We start from the raw sequence: 17,761 nt of genomic DNA, 5'->3' as shown, positions 1-17,761 counted from the left end.
TAACTTTTTATCGAAATACAAAAATATTTAAAAATTGAAAAAATATCAAAACAAAAACTACTCTTAAAAAGTTAAATTCAAGCATCTTCTCAAATCTGCTTATCTATTTACATAAACAATACATTTCAAAATAAATTATCTAAACCTCATCCAAATTATCTAATTAAACATCTTTAAGGTAATTAAGTAATCGCTTGGCTTTGTAGCTTAAGAGGGGAAAAATGGAAGGGCTTAATGTCTAGCTAAATAAGAGCAGGTACGTACATGAATTGGATGAATGTGAAAAATTATGTCTTCTTCGTATGTGTGGACACCTCTAATATTTCTGACCTGAAGTGCAAGAAAATTAATGTACATTTCTTACTGCATGTTGTCGATGATTATTAATCGATCTGTATTATTCTACATATATATGTAAAACAAAAGAAAATACTTAATTAATGCCCAACGCTCTCAATCGGCTACGCGGATAGATCGATCATAACCCCATTGGCGTTTTGCTCTTCACGTGTGAAAGCCTAGAAAAGTTTGGAAGAACGTCATGTCACCATGGCCAATTAGTGTTTAATCAAGGAAAATGACTTATATTTTATCTACAATCCGCTTCTGATTATCTGTCACGTCTCTGATATATGACAATCAATACGCTGGCGGCCGGGGACATCATGAGCAATACATCAATTTCTTTCCACGAATACCTGCATGCACACGTCCAAATCATGCAAAATCTGACTAATACAAATACTTCATTCCAACTCGATCATGAGCTAGCATGCAGCAAATCTCACACACTTGAAATCCCACAAGAAGTGCATATATATTAACATCTATATTATCAGGGAAAGATCATGCAATCAAACATACGTACGTGCCAGGACGAGAGATCGGGCCGCCGGATGCATGGCACTTCTTGTGGGATTTATATATATATATATATATATATATATATATATATATATATATATATTGTCTTCTTTCGCCCTTAAAATATATTGTCGTGGAGCAGCTAGCTAGGTACCGGGAATGTGATGGCTGATGAGATGATATGTCCGCTGCTAAGACGAAAAGATAAAGTAATTAATTAGTGTAAGCAAGAGGATTATAGAGGGAACGAATTAATTCTATAGTTGCGACATCCATGCATATAATTGGCTGATCTCCATGTGAAGGTCAAGACTCAAGAATTTCGCAAGTTAAGAACCATGCACGCACAAATATTAAAGTTCTAGACTATTCCTTTATTTATTAGTCACCAGCTAGCTGTAGTAAAACGCACAGCATCTTTATTAGTAAGCTGGGCCTATAACGTACGTACAGGAACATATCCTACTTTTTCTCTTTGATATGTTTTTTCTCTTTGATATGTTTGACGTTGTGTTTCGCGGGTTTCAAAGGCAGTGGCCCGATATGAATTATTTAGAGTCTCAGCAGTGTTTCGATACGGTTATACGATGACGCTTCATAAGTCTATAACAGTGAATGAAAAATAAGTATAAAAAAAGTAAAAAGAGATGAATATCAAAATTTACATGGTTCGACAATATGCTTACATCCATAAGGATTTGGAAAGGAAAGTCTTCACTATAATATATCTGTTTACATTCACTCATAAATCCTCATATCTCATTGTATAGAGAAGGTTGGAGCTCTTCCTATCTGTATCCATTGATTCCCTCTTGATCCGTATCTAAAAAATACCCTCTTTATGTTGTCTGGACCTCTCCTTTTATATGTTTGCCTGACCATTTATTGCACATGCCAACCTGCCATGAGATGACAGGTCTCTCTTGCGTGAATACTTCTCCTTCTTCTTCTGACCCTCTAATATTTACAACCCTCATATCTCTCTCGTCTCCCTCTTGCCTCTTCATTGTTCCCATTTTTTGTCCCTAGTGATGTTTTGGTGAGTTGGACCCAATTCATGAGCGATGGGCATTTTTCCCCTTCACAATGGAGATAATTCTTATTTTTGGTTTCGATGCTCTTTTACTCTGTCATAGAATTCATCGACTAGAGGTGTCCTGTCGTGTCCCCAAATGCTAAACATGGTCCGGAGATCATTGCATTGTGCCATTAAACACTTGCAAGTATAATAATAAGCAATGCAAGGAATTGGAGGACGACTCGTATGGATACATTTGGGAGTTTGCATGCTATTGTGCCTACTGTTAATACTCAGTCATATATTGTGCAAGCGTTATGCACTTATTTTGAAAAAAAATGAAATACACAATTAAAAAATTAATTTTTTTCATATGCATTTCATATTTATTCACTTTTTTTATTTTTTTATAAAAAAAGTACACGACACTTGCATATTCTATGACTAAAAATATCATTTCCTCTTATAGAATCGTCTCGTTTCACAGTATGTATAGCAAGCAGGTCAAACAGCCACAGTTCTACTCTTCAGGTGAAACTTGATCATGGTATCTAGGTGTTTCCTTTGTCTACTCCCTTTATACTTGGACCATGCCTGTTTCTTTTATTAATAAAACTTTATTTTACCTATCAGAAAAACAAAACTTGATCATGCAGAAGTTCAAGGCATAATTCTTTTCTCTTGAGTTCACTATATGTAGAGGTTGGTGTGGCTGAAAACTAGACAATTCCTTGGAATATGTTCCGGCATATTCGGAACATGATCAAGATTCCCATTGTATTCAGGGTTTTCAGAAAGGGGGCGGAGGAGAAAGAAAAACGTAACAAACGAAGAAAAAAAAAAGTTTATAAATCCATAATTCAAACATGCAGCTACGAGTAAAAACAACTTATCGAAACATGAGTCACACCCCTCTATATATATAGGGGAGAGAGAGAGAGAGAGAGAGAGAGAGACTAATTGTATCAAACAGAATTTCCAGCGACCTCAAATGGTGGAGATGCATGGAGTTATGAAGCACGTATAGAGGAAAACGTAACAATCTACCATGAGGAAGACTAGGGAAAACCAAAAAATATACCACCGGCAAAGAACATCAAACCAGTTGTGGCCACCCAGATACAACAATGGTTTGAACTTCATCAAAAAAACCACCATCTCCGTTGACGGGTCCTCTGCAACAAACACACCAACATGAGTTTTAAAGATTACTGAATTGCTATAAATATAAAATGTTCATATTTGCAAGCATGTAAAGCTGTTAACATGGGCAACATTAGAAGGGGGAAAATCATTTACACTACCAAATGAAAACTTGGACCATCAAGGCGTCTAGATCAAATGAAGTTAGATAATGAGACCGTTTCAAAAGGATGAATATTTTTTGGTTAAAAGATAACTCACAGATAATACAGAGCATCTCAATGCCGACGAGAACTATCATAATTAATCATGTATTATATACAACCATTATCAATATAATCTTGAAGCACCAAATGGAGCATTCAAGAAATGGCGTAAATTAAGAATTGTGAGTGGTCAATTTCGAAAGCAGAAAAGGATGTCATTTTCCAATTGAGGCATTCTGATTAGTTTTATTGTAATTATATTTTAGCATATACAATTTCTAATCAGTTCTAGATAATACCCAAAAGAAGTAAAAAGAATAAATCAGTGAAGAGGAAACACAAGATAAACCTTCTGCTCCTGCTTTTGTGATTGTAAGACAATAGGTTTAGAGAGGACACCATTGTCGATGTTCTGAATATAGGGACGCACCTTCTCCTCTAACATCTCATTTAACTGAAAATCAAAACAAGTACAAAATATCATTCGAAAGAATTGATGATTTGTGGCTATTATAGCCATACAACAAGTTTTTTTTCCCCTCCATCTCAATTTCTTCCTTTTACCTCTCAGCAGCATGTTATGGTTTATTTATCATCAAACACTTCATTGGCTAAACTATGGATCTCAAACCCTATGGGATTCACCCAATGAAAGATTCAGCTATTTTTACAACCCAAGGAACTTTGTAGCACGAGGGCTGGAGGTAGTTGGTCATTAGTTAAAACTTAGGAAAACGCCAATGTGGCATCCATGCCATTCAACACGTCACTAGAAACACCAAAACTTATCCCTCTACGTCACTACAATTCAAAGAAATGGTGAAAGATTATAATAAGAAAACAAATCAGCCTTGGGTGTTGGCTTGGGAATGTTGTACTAAATGCTCAAGGTACATTATTGAGGCACGTGATTGTGCATCAAAAGGTCAAGGCATATTCGTGATATCGGTGGAGCCGTGGCCACTATTATGTGCATGAGTCTTTGATATTTTGTACACAGTAAAAGTGCGCGAGCATGCGTGTGTGTGTGCGTGTATACGAGAGAGAGAGAGAGAGAGAGAGAGAGCCATTGTAGAAAGAAAACAGGAAGGCCCAATCCTAAGAACCTATTACTCTCCTTAATAATTACAGTAACTTACTAATTAAAAAAATACATCTACTAAAACTCAGAGCTTTTTTTTTTTTTTTTTTATAAGTAAAAATATTATATATATATATATATATCAAAAAGAGTAACCAAGTACACTGATGTATATAAGAGAACACCTTGCCCATAATAGAAAACCCCTAATAACCCAAAAAGCCCGTGAAAAACAACCCAAAATACACCAAGCCCGACCCCAACCCCTTGTTTCCCGTAGAACTTAAACTCTGCCCAAAAACCCCACCCCAACCCCTTGTTTCCCCGTCTTCTACTAAAACTCAGAACTTACTGACCTTTTCCTCACGCCATTTAGTTTCCCACTGCACATCCAAGATTTTATCAGCAATTTCTCTTTGGGCATTAAGAAGAACAGTCATCTCATATAATTTCTCAGGATCTTTGAGATCTTCCTCACTCCAAGAAGATGCATTCAGTGGAAGGTCCAGCTCCTGCCAATGTTCTACAGTTAGTTCAAAGCCATTCAAACTGCATTGCTCAGTTCTGATGCATATTAGGAAAATTCTTAGCCACACGCCCTAGAACCCATCTCTTTTCTTCCCTTGTTTTACAGTTCATATTTAACAGGACTATGGAATGTTCAACACAGAGAGAATGAGAGAACAAATATATTTTTAAAATCTTGCAAAAACCAAAGTGGTCTCAGCAAGTCAAACCACAATTCAATGCATCGCATGCAGAAGGAGATATAACTTGTCTACCAGAAACACATTACGATTTGCAAGCCTTGCATGTGTATGTTGGTCAGACCACTGAACATTTTGCATGACATGAATAAGGGGTCGGATATATGAGGAAATATCATCTATAAGAGTTGTAGACTTGTAGTCTTTCCAATGATAGCCGTTGTGATACACTGAAATAACATTAGTGTGAGAAAAAATATTGGCTTTGTACAGAAGCCCCTTTACCAAAGCCAAGACCATGGTTGGCCGCCATCCTGCTGCTGATTAAACTAAAAGAGTTTTGGTAGGCTTTTGGGAAAATATGGGCGATTATTTTCTAGTCACCTAAAAAGACCAGTTATTCAGCCAAGTCTATCACCTCCATCAGTTACCCGATAATTGCATTGGTCAAGACATCCTCCTACCATGCATTCAAAAATATTTTTCAATTTTTAGAACTGAAATTCAAAATAGGATTGAAATAGAGACAAATATTGACAAATAAGAGTTAGCTAAATATAGAATGAAGAAAGAAAAATACGCACACCCCAATTTGCTGGCCTTGGTGGAGGATCAATTTTCATGACCTCTGCCTCCAATGCCTTCTTGGCCTTGTAGTAGGGGATATTTTTCACAATAACAGGATCATCCCTAGCACGTACAGGATCGATAGAGATCAAGGCCTGTGAATCATAAACAATATAAATTTTTTTGAATAAGTAATGCAATTTTATAAATAGTGCAAAGGATGAAACCTTAGTACACAAGGAGTATACAATGATAGGCCTAAGTAGCACGAAAAGGAAAGAGAGCAAATGCCTTTGAAATCTAAAATAATAGCAAGTTGGGAGCTGGTGTGAGCAGCCATCCATCATAGAGATTTTCTTGATTTAAAGTTTTTTAATCATATTAAATGAAGAAGTTGTTTAAAAAGTTTAACTTATAAAAAAAAGTTGTTTAAAAAGTTTAATGAGAAACAGAATGATTTCTTACAGACGCCAGCACATATCTAGGCATGGATAGAGTACAATGGAAGGATGAAAATACAATACTGACTCTTTTAGGGCCTGCAACTGATGGATAGGAATTTCAACTACATGATTTTCAAATTCAACTATCAATCAACAGATCACAAGGCTATCATAAACATTTATGCAGATATGCATACATAACATTGATCAATAATATAAATTTATACGTAAATAGTTCTCAATTCATGTTCGCAGATCTACTCATAGTTATATTTAGCAAGAAGTTGGGAGAGTAGGGTGTGGATTTAGAATAGGAAAGTTACAGAATAGAATTAAAATTAAGTGGGGAATATTAGCAGTTTGCATATGCCATCATTTTTAGAATAATGTATCCTTAAGTCATTTTAGAATAAAATATCTTACTTCCTGTAACTGCTCCCACCCTGGCTTTCGCTTTGCTACCTCATCTTGAAGATGATCATACCGCATGGATTCCTGAAGCCATATAAGAAAAATTAAATGATTACTGGAAGGCACTTGAGTATTCATCTTTAGCAGATCAGTCATTGTAATAAAGATGCCAATGTAAAAATGTGACACTAAAACGAGATATCAAGTAATAGAAGGTCACAATTTTTTACTTTAGGTAAAGCTCGCCGTCATTATAGAGTTTGTCAGTATCAACCTCTATGAAATAGGAAAATATAGTGTTTCTTCAACATGACAAGATGGCCCTTACAAAATGAAACTGCATATAAAGCACCTTCAATGATTGGAAAACTGAAGAATTGGTCAAAACACCAATTTAAATTGACTGTAAGATCCAATAAGAGAATGCCAGAAATATTCCAGACCAATCAGGCCCTCAAGAAAAACGGGTGGGAGAGACAAAGAAAGCACAAAAGGATTTTATTGACAAACTTTTAATATGGCTCTGATCTATAAACTTTTAATATGGCTCTGATAAAGGACTTAGGTTCCCGGTATCTCAAACCCATCTATTGTTTCAGGATGCTTCTACATTATCAGTTTTAATTTTTGAACTTGAACAAGCAGAACCAAACCAATTCTCAAAAACCAAACAAGAATGAGAAGCTATAATGTGTTTGTTTATGAATCAACTTTATTAAGCAAATATCATAACCTCCGAAGTAAATTATATCTTTATAGTAAAAAAAGGCTATAAAAGATGTATACCAACTTCATCTTTTTGGGACAAAGTTCCTCAACCTATTAACAGACTTAGAATCTACCAATTTCAGCTAAAATTTGAGAAGTGGAGATTTATAGGGTGCATGCATCCACTAGTGATGGTTTTCCATTTTTCGATCAATCAATAAAAGAAAATGCACAGTTCGGTGGGCAAGCAATAATATGTTTGTGATACAACGGTGGTACATAATTGAGATTTTACACCTAACTACAGACAGAAGAAGAAGCGAGATGCACTCAAACCTGGTATTGCCACCAAATTTTCTGCTTGATCTCGTCATCATAGTTGAAGCCACCCACAATCTGAGGCAAGGTAATCAACCAAAATGCAGCAATGCTGGGATCTTTCATGCTGTGAACTATATGCTGAAACAGTAAACAAAATAACGAATCAAATATTAGATATAAACAGTATGCTACAGGCCTTCCATGTAGGCTACATGACCGTGCATATTTATTGAGAGCAAAAGCACCAATTCCATCATCCTTTGTCTTGAGACATTTCCTTCTGTAAAGACTCTAGAAAGCATGTAAGTCATATTTATTATGTGATTGAAGCATACATTATAAGCCCTTCAGAATTTCAACAAACTATTCACATGTTCTCATGATTCATAAAAACAACTCAGAACTCATTAGGGTGCCTGTTGGTCAAACGGTGGGCTTGGGATGAGTTGTAGATTCAAACACCCTGGTTTATATTATGTATTAGGAGTTTCCTCAGATTACCTAATATATGATTTTGGTGGGCTGGATCATGTATGGTTTACTCCCCAGGAATGGGTCCAATTTCCAAAGGACCCTGTCTTGGTGAGCTTCCATGTCATCAAAAAATAAAGTCAGAAACCATAGCCAGCTAACAATGGGCGCTGACCCTTTTTTTTTTTTTTTTTTTTATAAGTAAACGATTATCTTGATATGAATCGGCATAGCCCAAGTACACAAGATGGTATACAAAAAGTCACACCTAGGTAGAGAGAAGTAATAGAAATAAGAAAATCATGAAAATCGAGAGAGGCCATGACAATCTATAGCTGTGGCCCAAAGAAAAATAGTGCTAACAAAAAATAATCTAAGTTCTTCTAGTGAGCGCTCCTTGTCTTCAAATGTCCGGTCATTTCACTCCTTCCATAGGCAACACATGATACAAATTGGGACCATTTTCCACACCGATGAGATTTGTGGGAAACCTCGTAGATTTATCCAACTGGCCATGAGCTTTATCACTGTGGCAGGCATAACCCAAGCTAACTACATTTTATTAAACACTTCATTCCATAACATTCCAGTCACCTCACAATGCAACAATAAATGATCCACATTTTCACCATTTTTCCTACACATACAACACCAATCTACTATGATCACCTTACGTCTCCATAGATTATCTGTCGTCAAGATCTTACCTAATGCTGTTTTCCATACAAAAAATGCCACTTTGGGAGGCGCCTTGTTTCTCCATATCTTTCTCCAAGGGAATTGCATATTCTGTGATTGTGTAAGCGACTCATAGAAAGAACAGACTGAGAATTTACCTTTACTTGTGGGTATCCACCTCGTCTTATTTGCTTCTTGGGTTCTCTGCCTCATGGTGTATAGAAGAGCAAAGAACTCCTCAAAGCTGCCAACTTCTCAATCTTGGGCGGCTCTAGTGAAATTCACGTTCCATTGGACTAATTCCCCAAATGACTCCATGCAATTAGCCACCGAGGCATATTTCTCACTTGCAGTCCTAAAAACTGATGGGAATAAATCCTTTAGGGCTTGATCTCCACACCATAGGTCAGTCCAGAATTTTATTCTAGATCCATCGCACAACACCAGTCCAGTATGCCAATTAAAGATCCCCCACCCTCTTCGAATGTGTTTCCAAATTCCCACTCCATAAACCCCATGGACATCCCTAGTGCACCCCCCCCCCCCCCAAAAAAAAAAGCATGCTTCCATATTTGCAATCAGTCACCAACTTCCATAGGGCTTCCGGTTCCATATTATATCTCCACAACCATTTTCCAAGCAAGGCTCGATTAAAAATCCTCAAGTTTCTAATATCTACGGGTGAGATTCGGCCGGTCCGGACCAGAGAAACCGACCGGACCGGCCATTTTTGGACCAGACCGAATTCTGGTCCAAGGGTTTTTCACCCCGGACCGGACCGAATGAAAGTTAAAAAATATCAATATATTTTATTATTTATATATCTTATTTATATGAATAATTGTATATAATTAATTATTAATATATCACAATATTACATAAATATTATATTCTTTAATGTATAACTATAATATATAGTACTAGTATATATTAATATATTAACATATTATAAGAGCTATAGTATAAATTATAGTATATGTACAAATTTATAATAGTATTAGTATAGTTAACTTAATATGTTAGTATTAAATCACTATAACTACATAGAGTATTATTTAATATAGTATTAGTAGTGTATTACCAATTTATCACTAACATATAGTATATTAGCAATACTACTAGTATAGTTATTAGTTATAGTATTGGTACTAAGTCTATAACTATATATATTTAGATCAATATATTATTATATTCTTTAATGTATAACTATAATATATAATACTAGTGTTATTAATAATTGTACAATTTTTTATGTAATTTTCATTTAATAAGTCACTTAATTTTAATTTAGTATTTTAAATAAAAAAATTTTATTAATTGATTTAAAAAAAAGAAGAAGAAGAAGAAGGAGGAGAAGAAGGTTGGACCAAACGGACCGATCGGACCGAACCGAACCGAACCGTCCCGAATGGGACAAGACCGAACCGGTCCTTAGGCTGTTCAGTCCGGTCCAGGGTGGGAAAACCCTGGACCGAATAGGTCAAGTCCGGTCCGGTCCGGTCCACAAAACCTCCCGGGACCAGACCGGACCAGTCTCACCCCTACTAATATCCAACCCTCCCGAAGAGTTTGGAGAACATACCTTTTCCCACTTGACTAGATGATACTTGAATTCTTCTCCTATCCCACTCCAAAGAAAATCATGATACAGATTCTCAATACGGTTCGCCACACTTGCTGGAATTGGGAATATAACTAAAAAATACGTTGGTAGATTAGAAAAAGTACTTTTGATAAGGGTGATCCTACCACCTTTCGAGAGATGATTTCTTCCAACCTACCAATATACGATTCAATCTTCTCCACCATTGTATCCCAAATTGATATAGACCTTGCAGCTACCCCAAAGGAAGACCAAGGTAATTCATGGGAAGAGAGGAAACCTTACATTCAAGGATACTAGCCAATTGCCGCATGTTAGGAACATTACCCACTAGCACCAATTCTGATTTAACTCGGATACCGCTTCAAAACAAAGTAATAATGCCCTCAGTGTTTGAATTTGGTTTTGTTCTGCCTCACAAAAAATCAATGTATCATCTGCAAACAATAAGTGCGATAGGTTAATGGTACCCCTATTAGGATTACCCACCGAGAATCCCTTGATAAAGCCACTGTTCACCAAGGCTAGAATCATTTTACTAAGTGCCTCCATGACAAGAACAAATAAGAATGGAGACAAAGGATCTCCTTGTCTTACACCTCAAGAGCTGTTAAAAAAACCATGTGGGCAGCCATTCACCAATATGGAAAACCTCACCGTTGAAATACACCATCTGATCCATGAGCACCATTTCTCTCCAAAACCGCACCTCCCAAGCACATAGAATAAGAACTCCCAGTTCACATGATTATACGCCTTCTCCAAATCTAACTTGCATAGGATTCCCAGCTGGCCAGATTTTAGCCTACTATCTAGGCATTCATTAGCAATGAGGACTAAATCTAGAATTTGCCTATCTTGAACAAAAGTATTTTGGGGTTTTGTAATGATCCTCCCCAAAACCTCTCCTAAGCAATTCGAAAGCACCTTAGAAATAATCTTATATATCCTATTCACAAGGCTAATGGGCCGGTAATCCTTCACCTCCGAGGCCCCAATCTTCTTAGGAATGAGTGCAATAAATGTGGCGTTGAGGCTTTTCTCAAATTTCCAGACTGAAAAGAATTCTTGGAACACTTTCATTAAATCCACCCTCACCACATCCCAACAAGTTTGAAAAAATCCCATGGAAAAGCCGTTGGGGCGAGGTGCTTTATCTTTGACCATTCTCCTTACCAGGTTGTGGACCTCTAGTTTCTCAAAGGGCCGCTCCAGCCACGAAACCTGTTGTGGATCAATGGACTCAAAGGCTAGTCCATCAAGTTTTGGCCACCATCCACCTGTTCAAAAAGTAAGTGTTCAAAAAATCCCAAAATATGCTCCCTAATTACAGGAGCCTCCATACAGTCCACTCTGTCTATTTTTAGCTTCTCAATGGTGTTAGTTCTCCTATGGGAGTTGGTCACTCTGTGAAAGAACTTTGTGTTGCGGTCACCTTCTTTCAACCATAAAGCTCTTGATTTTTTAGGTCAAGAGATCTCCTCCAGTAACACAACCCTTTCTAATTTTGCCTTTAGCTCAGCCTTCTGAGATGCTTCCTCCATAGAAAGAGCCCTCCTCTCCTAAGTCCTCTCTACCTCCTGAAGCTCCTCTAGCATGGACTTTTTACGGTCTCCTACATCACCAAACGATTGAGTGTTCCATAACTTTAAATCATTTTTTAGAGCTTTCAATTTACTTGCAAAAATGAAGCTAGGAGTGCCATCAATCTAATAAGAATCCCACCATTGTCTAACCCTTTCCACAAAACCTTCAGTGTTCAGCCACATGTTTTCAAACTTAAAATATCGACGCCCTACCTAAATACCTCCACGATCTAGTAATAGTGGGAAATGATCCGAACATAGACGAAGCAACCTCTTTTGATAAAGCTCCAGATAGTGAGTTTCCCACTCCGATGATACTAAAAATCTATCCAATCTAGATCACGTATGATTATTGGACCACGTATAGGCACCACCCATGAGAGGAATATCCATCAATCCCAAGTCAAAAATACACTCCGAAAATTCTGTCATTGCTGGTCATAATCTGTTGTCACCACATCATTCACTAGGACACCTTGTAACATTAAAGTCACCACCTATACACCATGGTAAGTTCCACCAACTACGAATTCCAACAAGTTCTTCCCATAACACTCTTCAACTGATGTCTATATTCGGTCCATAAATATCAGCAAAAGCTCATAAATAATTATCATAAACATTCCCAAAATGATCATGCCACAGTATACTCACCAATAAATTCCTCCAATTTCTCCACGACCCTTTTATCCCACATCACCAAAACGCCTCCTGAGGCCCCATCAGAAGCAAGATAAACTCAATCCACATAAGTACAGCTCCATAAACTCCTAACCACTCTTCTGGGGATAAATTTCAGCTTGTTTTCTAGTAAGCAAGCTATGTCCGCCTTCCACTCACGAAGCATGTTTTTCACCCGAAGGCGTTTATTTGCCTCATTGAGCCCACAGACATTCCAAGATACAATCTTGGGCTTCGTAAAAATGGAGCCGATCCCCGCCCCTTAGCTCTTTCTCTACTTGAACTTGAACTGCCCTCATAGTTCAAATGCCATGTTAGCCTCTTTAGCTCCCGTTGTTTTTTAGAATTTGACTTCTTCAACTGACCATGTCCAACTTCAATGGCTGTTAGTAAAGCCATGAATTGTTCCTCAAAACCTTCGCACTCGATTCCAACACAGTGTTGGATCTCCTTTACTTTATGCAGCACCCACTTAGAGACACTAGTCTGGTATGGCAGCACGTATTTTAGAGGTATTAGATCCCCCCCCCCCCCCCCCCATGTCCATCTCATCTATAAACGCCCACCGTGACTTCATCAGCACATCAAGATCTTCCACAGGACAAACAAATCTTTCATCCCCCTCAAAGTGGTCATTTGCAACAACTAACCTCTGAGAACACCCCAAATCTCCCCCCCCCCCCCCCCCAAATCACATTTGGTCTCTGAAAATGGAACTCGGGCTACTTCCAAAGGCTGTAAAGCAGTCGTCAGCACTGTTGCCAGTGGAATCTCAAGAGGAGGCTCAACCCCTCTGTCCATCAGCGTTGTCTGTCCAAGGTTAGCCTGAGAATCTACCCACAGCTCTACTACAGAGACATTATCTCCAGCTACGATATCTCCGGCTACTTTAGTGTCTTCCAACAACCTATAGCCGTCATCTCCACCTGCTGGCTCACCGTTAGCAACTTCTCGGTCGGGATCGAGGGCTTCTCCTACTTGACTTTTACCGGCATACATCAAACTATATCACATAAATCTCTCTTTTTTATTCATTTCACCATGATGTTGAAAGCAAAAAATAGACAAGCAGGAGTTTGTATTTTAATAAAATCTTACAAGCTATGGGAGTGTGACATGGATCACTAGAAACAGAATTTCTGCTAGTATAGGCCGGACAGGGCAAATGCAAGAAATGTGAGGCTAGTGAGGTAATCTGCAGCTTTAAAAAGATTGGGTCCACCATTTTTACACAGAGGGCAGGAGATTCAACATCACTTATGCGATCATGATATTGTACTTTAGACCAATGATGCATAGCACTCTATGATGAGAGTCAATGAATTCTAAATTGATTTGCACTAATACCAATTATGTAACCACGATATTATATGGAAGAGAAAGATACTAGCCTCATAAGGATAGTCCATCTTTTTCAAGACGTTATAAGCCTTCCATGGAGGCTCCATGATCTGCAAGAAACAAGAAGTCAATATAAGAACGGAAGCATTTTCAAATTGGACAGCAAAATAAAGGCACAAAGCCCAACAGAAATTAAAAGATCTAATTGTCTAGAGCTTAGCAATCCTTCTAAATGTGCTCTCTAACCATCTAGTATTTTGGCCATCCATATGGAATAAGTATATAATTAGAGTATACAAGTAGGAAGAAAACAAAACTCAATTTGAAGTTTTAGACTTAGGAAACAAGCAGCCTATTACCACAGGGCTAAGGAAGCATGTTGCAGAGATTAGCCCTGTAAAGGGGCTTTCCTAGGCCTATTCAACATCGTTGGGCAAAAATAGCATGTGTGGCAGAGAATTTACAACTTAAGTGCTCTCCTTAATGGAAATGGGAGTTTATCTGTGCAGCACAAGACTGGGAGATGGATTCTTTCACCTCTTTTTATTCTCAACAATCTTCTTTTAGAGTGGTGAATATAGGTGTTTGAAGTTAAATCGTTGTGTAATGCGTGAGCCCCCACAACAACATTACTTTTCCCCTTTGAGAGTGGATTTCTTTCTTTGGATGGTTGGACCGGAGAAGATCCTCACTTTGAATAATTCCAGGAAGTGACATATTATGGTTGTAGAATGGTGTTATATGTGCTTGAGGAATGAAGAACCCATAAATCATGTTTTACTCCCTTGTGAGGTGACTAGCACATTATTTTTTTTTATAAGTAAATAAATTATATTGATCAAAAAATAGCCAAAGCCATGTACAGAGTTCTAAAACAGAATACAAAAAGCAGCCCCTAGGTGGTAGCACATTATGAAACTTCCCTCCCCGAACATGCTAATAGATCTACCACCATACTAGGTATTGCCCATATTAGCCAAAAAAGACTGAAAACAGATTGTCATAATGTGCTAGTCACCTTCTCTTTGAAGATAGTAGAAGGACCGCAGAAGATCTCGAGGCTTTCTTTCTCAATTCACTTTGCCATTACATGGCAGACCATCTATAGCTTTAGCTTTCAGGATGTTCTTGATCTTTTTTCTTTCTCAACTTATGTGTATATGATGTATACTCCATCTATACTTTGATTATAACTTTATTTCTTTTTTCTTGATTATTAATATACTTATCTTATTTATCAGGAAAAAGTAGCAATTCACGTGCTTACTAGTCTTACATAATTATTGATATGTTCAAAACAAAATCTAAGCTGCATTACAAAAGACAACTCACATCATCCCCAGATATTCTGACTTGTAATTTGTGTTTGCATTCGGGACATCCCATTACACCCTGCAATATTGAATATATATGTATATATTACATACAACCAGAACATAAGATTAATATATAGGAAATTATTGAGCAGAGTAAGCCCAAAGGCAGGTTAATCGATTGGAAACTATAGGCTTAACTATCACTTACTGTTCCATCACAGGTAGGACAGTCTTTAGATGGCAAAGGCACATGAAGATCCATGGTGGAAGGAAGGTGCACCAACTCGGCCCGATTGTCAACAATGGCATCTGCAACACATTCAGCCGTTGCCGTCTCTCCACTTCAGAAGGATCCATGGGAGTGAACACAAGAAGAAAATAACATTATATTTCAGTTGGACATTGATCAAAGCTTCACATCATGGTCACAACCAAGGACAATAATGGGACGTTCAAAGGCTAAAAAAGTAAAATTTAAGAAATTCTCAGGCTAATCCAGCTTTGTAAGGCAAGCTGAATAAGCTTTTGAATTTTTCCTTGAAGGGACAGAGAGTATTGTACCTAAAATAGTTAGAATTTTATAATCTTGGAACAAACTTGATTGGAGAGGGGTTACCTTTTCAAGGCGTAATTTTTCACTTGGTAGTGCACCCTCCCTGATCCCCTGCACATGGTACACCGCAATGCCTGCCACCCATTGCAGGTTTGACAGTTCCTGCACTTCAATACCACTTTTAAGTAAGAAAGCATCAAACATTAATTCTACAGCTTACCCAGAGTATCTGTTGTCGTATCACAACTCTATACATTTCAAAAGGTAAATTAATCTGATTCTTTCAAATATTTATATCAAATCCTACAAAGTTTTACTCCAAGGAAAGTAAAGATTTTAACTTGTCAAATCCTCCCCCACCCCACCCCCCCCCCCCCCCCCCCCCCCCCCCCCCCCCCCCCCACACAAAAGGATAAAAGTCATTAGCAACACTTGTCTTCTTAGAACCCCCATTTTTTTTAACTCCAATGAGACCTCTTACAACCAACTTTTAAGAGCCATGGCAAGTATCAACCCATGTTAATTGTATATATGCTAATACACGTGTACTTAATTGAAACAGCACTAATTTATAGGGTTTGAATAGAAAACAGATAGTGATAATATCTAAGGAACGATGCAGTTACCTCTGACATATTACTTTCTTTCCCAACTCCAACGCAATGTCATAAGTCCCTAGAGTAGCGACAGCCTGCAATCAACCCACGATGCATCTAGTGATTGAACCATTTGAATATCATGCAAGTCCCACTTGACAAAATTACAAGCATAACTCAGATGATACGTGTAATCATATAATATTACAATGCCTTCATTTGTCTCCAACGCCCAAGATTCATAAAGTCCATTGTCAAATAAGCAAACACCGGGTTACGGGTCTAAACAAATGGCAGTATCACCCAAAATAGTCATTGAGAATTTGCATACCAACATAAATTCGATTAAAATAAACCTCGATAATTTTAAGCACTCACGAAGACTGAAGCAAACCTATTTGCTAAAATGAGACATACTCACCCAAAGCACTAAATTCCCAGAATTTTTCATACCAGCATATACATGCACATTTTATTAAATTTTGTGAAAAATTAGCAGGTCAATGATACCCAATGACAAGAATTAACCAAAAAAAAACTAAATTCTCAAAATCCTTACATAACAAGTTACCAACATATAAACGCTCGTTTATTGAGATACGATAAATTCAAGAAACTCCAAAAAAAAAAAAATTAGAAGCAACCCATTTACCAAAATGACAAACACCGGCCAGAACAACGGCCGAATTCATAAAATTTTTGTATTCCAACACCATGCACTGATCATCATGGCTATCAATATTACAAGAACTCACAAAGATGGAAGCGTATGAGAGCTTGGAGATGAGCTCCGGGACGCCGAAGCCGCGGGGAGCAGAGCCGACAATGTCAAAAGCGAGAGTGAAGGGAGAGAGCACAAGCTTTATGGGGAACTCGAAAATGTCAGTGATTTGGTGACCATAACGAGCTCTGAAGAGCTTGTATTGAACATCCGCAAACTTCTTCAAGCTCTTCACCAGACGGTCTGTTCCTCTCGACATGGTAGAGAGAGAGAGTCTAATAGATATGGGAACACAGAGTCGGAGGATAGAGTCGTTTAGTTTGGAACCTGGGGTGATGTACATGATGCAGAGCAGGGGCTGCTTTATCCCAGATAAGATTTTCAGTAGTACAGTTTCGTGGTATTTATGTCCATGACCAAACACGCTGCTAAAATGTGCCTACTTTAAAAAATTAAAAAATTAAAAAAAAAAACCTTATTTTATTTGGCAATTTTGTGAACATTACGTATAGAAAAACGCAATTAGCATTTTAGATTTTTTTTTTTTTATAACTCATCTCATCTCATTTAATTATTATAATTTTCTTAAATTTTAACACAAAATAAAATAAACAATTCAATTTTTTTAAATTTTAAAATAAAAATAATATTAAAAAATATATATTCTAATAATATTCTATTCAACTTTCATCTCATCTCATCTATGAAAATAAACGAAACTCAGTCACATATTTGTAATTTTGATA

At 37.3% G+C, this 17,761-nt stretch overlaps 1 protein-coding gene across 1 annotated transcript; it reads right to left on the bottom strand.

Annotated features, from left to right (window-relative positions):
• Window positions 1-2,711: 2,711 nt before the first annotated feature.
• Window positions 2,712-17,356, bottom strand: LOC121235015. Its single transcript, XM_041131202.1, has 12 exons — window positions 17,050-17,356; window positions 16,325-16,389; window positions 15,762-15,860; window positions 15,354-15,486; window positions 15,162-15,221; window positions 13,880-13,939; window positions 7,485-7,607; window positions 6,453-6,524; window positions 5,604-5,741; window positions 4,669-4,824; window positions 3,581-3,685; window positions 2,712-3,057 (listed from the first exon to the last, which is right to left on the bottom strand). The coding sequence occupies exons 1-12, from the start codon at window positions 17,272-17,274 to the stop codon at window positions 3,025-3,027; spliced, it is 1,269 nt and encodes a 422-aa protein (XP_040987136.1). The 5' UTR covers window positions 17,275-17,356; the 3' UTR covers window positions 2,712-3,024.
• Between the last annotated feature and the right edge of the window lie 405 nt (window positions 17,357-17,761).

The sequence above is a fragment of the Juglans microcarpa x Juglans regia genome, chromosome 6D (genome assembly GCF_004785595.1).
Source record: "Juglans microcarpa x Juglans regia isolate MS1-56 chromosome 6D, Jm3101_v1.0, whole genome shotgun sequence".
Lineage (NCBI taxonomy): Eukaryota > Viridiplantae > Streptophyta > Magnoliopsida > Fagales > Juglandaceae > Juglans > Juglans microcarpa x Juglans regia.
This window is presented reverse-complemented; position numbering and strand designations above follow the sequence as displayed.